General features: G+C 40.1%; 1 protein-coding gene across 6 annotated transcripts in view; it reads right to left on the minus strand.

Moving 5' to 3' along the window:
- Positions 1–6,000, minus strand: part of TLE1 (TLE family member 1, transcriptional corepressor) — an 89,307-nt gene that overhangs the window by 39,190 nt on the left and 44,117 nt on the right. For 4 of the 6 annotated variants that reach the window (XM_035030364.1, XM_035030359.1, XM_035030361.1 and 1 more), the window contains 2 exons: positions 5,618–5,822; positions 4,867–4,883 (listed from right to left, as the gene is read on the minus strand). In XM_035030364.1, the coding sequence (XP_034886255.1) occupies positions 4,867–4,883; positions 5,618–5,822 (222 nt within the window). The remainder of the gene's footprint in view (positions 1–4,866; positions 4,884–5,617; positions 5,823–6,000) is intronic. The other 2 variants (XM_035030362.1, XM_035030360.1) reach the window with 1 other exon arrangement.

Genomic DNA, 6,000 nt, shown 5'->3' on the forward strand with positions numbered 1-6,000 from the left:
GGTGATCCTTAGTAGGATCTAGTAGGATCTGGTCTTACCAATTAACTAGTTAAGCAGAACAGCTCCAGAAGAAACACAAAATAAAGATACCACCTCATATTAAATCAAGTGATGACTGTCATCACTATTTTTAAGTTCTAAAGATGAACTCGATAATTCTACAAAGTCAGTTATAGGAGTGACAACCCAGTTCCTCAGAAAGACATAATCTAAATCTCTACCTCCATTGATTAACTGTATAATTAGAAGCACCTAGCCTCCCTGAGCTTGGTGTCTTATTGGTAAGATGATGGTGTTGCACCATTATGACCTCTAAATACATTAACAGTGTAACACTTTTCGGGGCCAGGGACCCCTTTTGAGAATTTGATGAAAGTTATCATTTCTCTCCACAATTAACAGAAAGGAGCACCAACCCAGAACATGATGCACACAGTTTTAGAGGGGTTCAAGTACCTCCTGAAGCCCACATGTGTACCCCGCCTAAGTCCACAGACCCTGTGCTCTGGAGTCTCTCCCAGACACCTATCCCCATCATCTCCTCCCTCTTCCAAACGTTCCAAATAGTGATCACACGTGTTAGGCATTCCAGTGTTCTTGATTTAACAAATATGTGCCTGTGACATTAAAAGATATCACTGCAAAATGGCAGCAAGTACAACTAACCTTTGAACAACGTGGGGATTAGGGGTGTGCCCCCCATCTCAGTCAAAAATCCACACCTAGCTTTTGATTCCCCCAAAACTTAAGTACTAATAGCCTACTGTTGACCAGGAAGCCTTACCTATGACACAGTTGATTAACACGTATTTTGTACATGTACTATATACTATATTCTTAAAGGTAAGCCAGAGAATGTTAAGAAGATCGTAAGGAAGAGAAAACACACATACGGTGCCGTCTTGTGTTTATCAACAAAAATCCACACATAAGTGGACCCGCAAAGTTCAAACCCGTGTGGTTCAAGGGTCAATTCCACACGCAGTGCCTCACACAGTATCTGACACGTAGTACGTGCTCGCTAAATATTTGTTAAACGAATGAGTATCAAAGCACACGTTCTGTCATGTTTTTTCAAGACCCATACAAATGCTCTGTCAACTCTGATTCCAGGTCTTTCAAGCAGACTTACTGGAAGATTGCCTTCAGCCAAAACTGAACACAATTCATCTTTACATTAATTGAAATACCCAAAGTTTTTATTACCACGTAAGAAATAAAGTCCTTTTTGTTAGGTCATGTCATGTCTTTGCTCAACTGTAGCACTCTGACAAGTAGCCTTATGTTAAAAAAAAAAAAAAAAACTTGCAAACAAGTTTTGCAAATTAGTAAAAACAGTAGTCAGATCTTAATTTAAAATCAACAGCCAAATAGCAAAATAAACCCTCTTAAAAGCTCTTCCCTTCATCATTCATCTCTTTCAAAAAGAAGAAAATTAAAAAACAGTGTCCATATTTTCACTGTCCTTACCTTCATTTTTTTCTTGGGCTTTACATTAAAACAGGCTACAGTAAGGCTCGTTTGTTTTCCTACCAAATAACCTTAAGCTAGCAAATGTAATAATTTTGTCACTAGAAATAAACAAATACAAACTATCTACAAACCAGGTTTAGATGCACAGATGAAAATCCATACACACTCACATTCCCTCTGGGTCTACAAAAGTCCCTGATTGCTGCACTTGATACAGATAATTATCATGTTTGTTCAATACAGAGAGAACAGCAGGAAAAAAAAAAAAAAATAAGGACCAGATACTAGCGTGGAATGTCTCAGAACTCCTCAGTCTTATTTATGACAGAGGTTCCCCATTTGGTCCAAGGACCCTGAGGTTCCCAGAGACTGTTACAATCTCTACGGAGGCAGATCTTCTTCCTATACCTCAACCAAAACAATGTATTGCCACAGAGAGGACACGGAAGCTGATGAGACTACATCTATCCTCTCTGCAAACTGAAGGCACTGAAGATACCTGCAAACAAGTAGAACAAAGCCACTCTTCCCACTACAATTTTTTGTTTGGGAAAGTAGTTAATTTTCATTAATAAAGTTATTTATGCTAACACAAATTAAGTAGCTCTTTACCAGTTAAAGTGATTTTGTTTTTGTTTTTTAATTTCTTAATCCAGAAAAATTTCAAAATCTGTAATCCACACAGAGAAAAATTCCCTGGGGTCATCAATAATTTTAATTTAAGATGTAAAGATCCTGAGACCGTAAAGTTTGAAAACCACTACTCTGTTGGTTTGAAAACAAAACAAAACAAAAAAAACAGCAGCAATATAGGGTAATCAACTGACTTTTTCACCTAGTAAAATTTGACTTCATAATTCAAACCACTTTATTAAATAGAGAAGTACTACAATATTTTAGTCACTAGCAGTACACATCCTCTCATTACCCACTGCTTCTCATATTCAATTTTACACAAGTTTAAAGAGCTACTTCATTTTATATAACTGCAGCGAAACCCCACTTACATAAGTGGACAGTGAACAGTTTCATTCCTCTACAGACCGAGTTAAATGTTTAGGTTACAAATTAGTGCAGTTTTCCCATTTTATATCATCATCACCAAGAGAGGTCTATAATAATTAGGCGGAAAACACAGTATGTATACTTATTCTGAAAATAAAATTATCATTCAGACTTGTGAAAAATTTGATGTGAAAGAGACAGGCAAAGAGCACATTAAATAACCATTCATTTTATGGTATTGTACAGATTGGTTTATGCCATGTATCCACCATATTTTGATTTGAAAGTTCACTGGCAGTGAACTCAACTTGAGGACCTAAAAACGGATCGAAATGTAAGGACTGTTTTGCATTTGGAGGGTACAACTCCTCACCCTTCCTCCACCCCACCCTCACTTCCGCAAGTGAATTAAGTTCTTGCTTACATTTGTCAGCCAAAAATACAAACAGGTTATTTGATACACGGAGACACACAAGCAGAGCTATGGAAAGCAGTTCTACTGGGTTCAGCATGCACACCTCAGCTCATCACTCGTGCCATGGCATCTCAGAGAAATACATACTATGGTACCCCTTCCACAACTATCTAGAACTTTCGCTGAAACTTTCTACAACCCGAGATCTTCTCATACTTTTGTCACCTTTCCTCAACGCTTTGAGAAAGGGCTTGTAATATGTGTGCCTACATATCCCTAACTACAGCTACATTTCCTGTGTTGTCTTACATCTCACAAGCACTCGACAAATATAGTGATTTAAGATGAAACAGTACCGAGAACAGAAAGCTAATTTAGAAATACAGTTCCAAACCTATAATCAGTTCAATAAATTAAAACCTGCAGCAGACTACGGGACAGGAGCTTTCTCAACATCTCCTGCCATCTCTGTTCTTCGGTCCAGGATTAGGGTTTTTAACTTGACATTCTATTGAGTGAACATGGCTCGAAAGAGGACAATCTACAGTGACACGGAGATGGCAACAAACATAAAAGTCACCACGATTAAAGTCAGTTCACGTAGGTTTGTACTTTAGGAGTAGGGTATTTTATTCCCTAGCTGGGGTTTTTTTCTCCCCTCTTTCCCTCCCAACATTTTCCAGAGAAAACTTATGAGAATTTTAAAACTAGCCACCCCATCTTTTCACCCTTATCCATTGCCCCCAAAGAATCCTGCTACATAAAGTACACAACCAACTCTTGATTTCAGCTCACGTCATGAGATCGAGCCCCATGTCGGGCTCTGCACTGGAAATGGAGCCCGCTTGAGATTCTCTCTCTCCCTCTGCCCCTCCGGCCCCATCCCCCATCTCTCTCCCTCTCAAAAACAAAAAACAAAACAAAACAAAAAAACCACAAAACAAAAAAAGTAACACCAAAATCAGTCTCAAAGAGAATTTTAAAAGTAGCCACTATTCTACACAGAAGAGGGAAAAAGAACTTTCTGCACACAAGTGATTCACCTATCTTCCCCCTCCCCCAAACTCCTAAAAAAAAAAAGGATCAGAATGATTTAAAAGTTCAATATCCCAATTCTGCTACCATATTTAGATTCGACCTGGCCAAAATACCGCCATGTTCAAAAGGAAAGGAAAGGAGGAGGAAAGGAGGCACAAATTATAGGTTATCCTCGCTGAAAAGGGGCCAATTTCTCACTCCATTTTAGATTCGATCTCCCCATAGCTTACTGGCAGATACACGTACAGACTGAACGTGCAGTATGTAAAATGGGTAAGATTTAGGCCGATGAAAAAATGAACCCTATAAAGCCTAGAGCCTCCGTCCACGGAGTTTCCTTGTTCTTCAGAGCTTACTTAGACGCTCAGTTCTTTGGTCAAAAATAAATTTAAGTTCAAGTTCACCCTCCAAGGACAATTACGAAAAGAAAACTAGATATGGAAACCTAGCAACTAAGATGCATTTGAGGAGGATAATGAATGGTGTAGGTAGAAATAAGACATTACTAACCAATTTCACATATGGATTGTGACCTCTTGCCTGTAAAACTGATTTAAGACAAAAACGAATACTCTTTTAAAACTCCAGGCAACCTGGAGTCGGAATGCAATGATAAACATATTTTTAAAGTGGGTCTGGGGCACATACAGATCAAAGTGTATTTCCAAGTGAGTAATCACAGCAGACAGCTTTGCCTCCAAATCATGTCCCTCTCATCTCACAAAAGTTTTATTAAAAAAAACCACAAAGGTCGGGGGGAGGGAGGGTAGACCATCATAATATAAAAAAAGAAAAGAAAAGAAAAGAAAAAAACCAGGTCACTGAGAGAGACAGGGAGCATATGCGTGTCTGCGGCCGTGTTTAAAGAAAGGCAGCTTGGGGTGCATTGCTGGAAGGGCAATGTGTTTATGTACAGCAGGCGTTTGAGTACTTACTGTGCCCGGTTCTCTGTCTGCTCCCGAGGTTACCAAGAAACGCACAGACATGCCCGTTCAGACACAGAGGCAAGAACAGAAATAAAAAAAAGGGGGGAATAATTAGAACACAAGCCCCAAACAGTTTTAAAAATGGCTTTTATTTATATAAGTCATTGCACATTCCTAATACAGTGATTTCCTGAAAATTACAGTATTTTGTAAACATAAGATTTACAGTTTAACCATACACAAAGCCTATTTTTTTTATTTCTTGACAGAATAAATTACTTTTCTTCAAAAAATTAGTCAAGTGCAATTTTGCCCAATATTTAATGCATACTAGAATTAAAGCCTATGAAACTAAGTAGTAACAGATGCAATTATCAAACCTTTCATTTGAACACATTCACTTTCAAATTTAACTTCTTATTGCGCCCCATTTAACAACATTACTTTCTTTGAAAATTACCCAATTAAGCAGTTAACAGTTTTCCATAATATGGTACAGGCCGCTGGCATTAACTAGGCAGTTGCCAAGATGTCAAGATGCCTGCAACCTAAAGAGATCGAGAAATCTACAGATGCCCACGTTAAACCCTGAAAACTTCCAGGGAGAACTGGGTTTCAGTGGCCAAGCTTTGCGACAGTTCCTCTTAGCTCATTGTTTGCTCTCTGTATGGGGTGGGGCTTTCTTTAGCGGTGCACACAACTTTGCAGCACTGTATGAGTATTAGGACCAAGTCCTAATCTGGCTTGCCAGGCCTCTCACCTCTGTGGTGCTCTGCATCGTGGTGCTTCTTGTCATCTTTTATTGCCAAGTGAGACTGCCCACTCAGAGCACTAGACAGCGCCAGGAGGCCAGCACTGCCCCCGAGGGGCGGGATTCCAGGAGGCTGAAGGCCCGAAGGGTGAGGCGTTAGGGGCACTGGGGGTCCGTGGCCATGAGAAAGATGCTGAGCTTGCAACTGCTGCTGCTGTTGGTGGTGGTGAGAGAGGAAGGGGAAGAGGAGGTGGGGGTGGGGAGAGGAGGAGGAGACAAGAGGATGGGGAAGAGGAGGTGGGGGTGGGGGGAGGAAGAAGAGATGAGAGAATGGGGAAGAGGGGGTAGGGGTGGGGAGAGGAGGAAGAGATGAGAGGAAGGGGAAGAGGAGG

This window comes from Mirounga leonina, unplaced genomic scaffold, assembly GCF_011800145.1.
Source record: "Mirounga leonina isolate KUSES-001 unplaced genomic scaffold, KU_Mleo_1.0 Mir_363, whole genome shotgun sequence".
NCBI lineage: Eukaryota > Metazoa > Chordata > Mammalia > Carnivora > Phocidae > Mirounga > Mirounga leonina.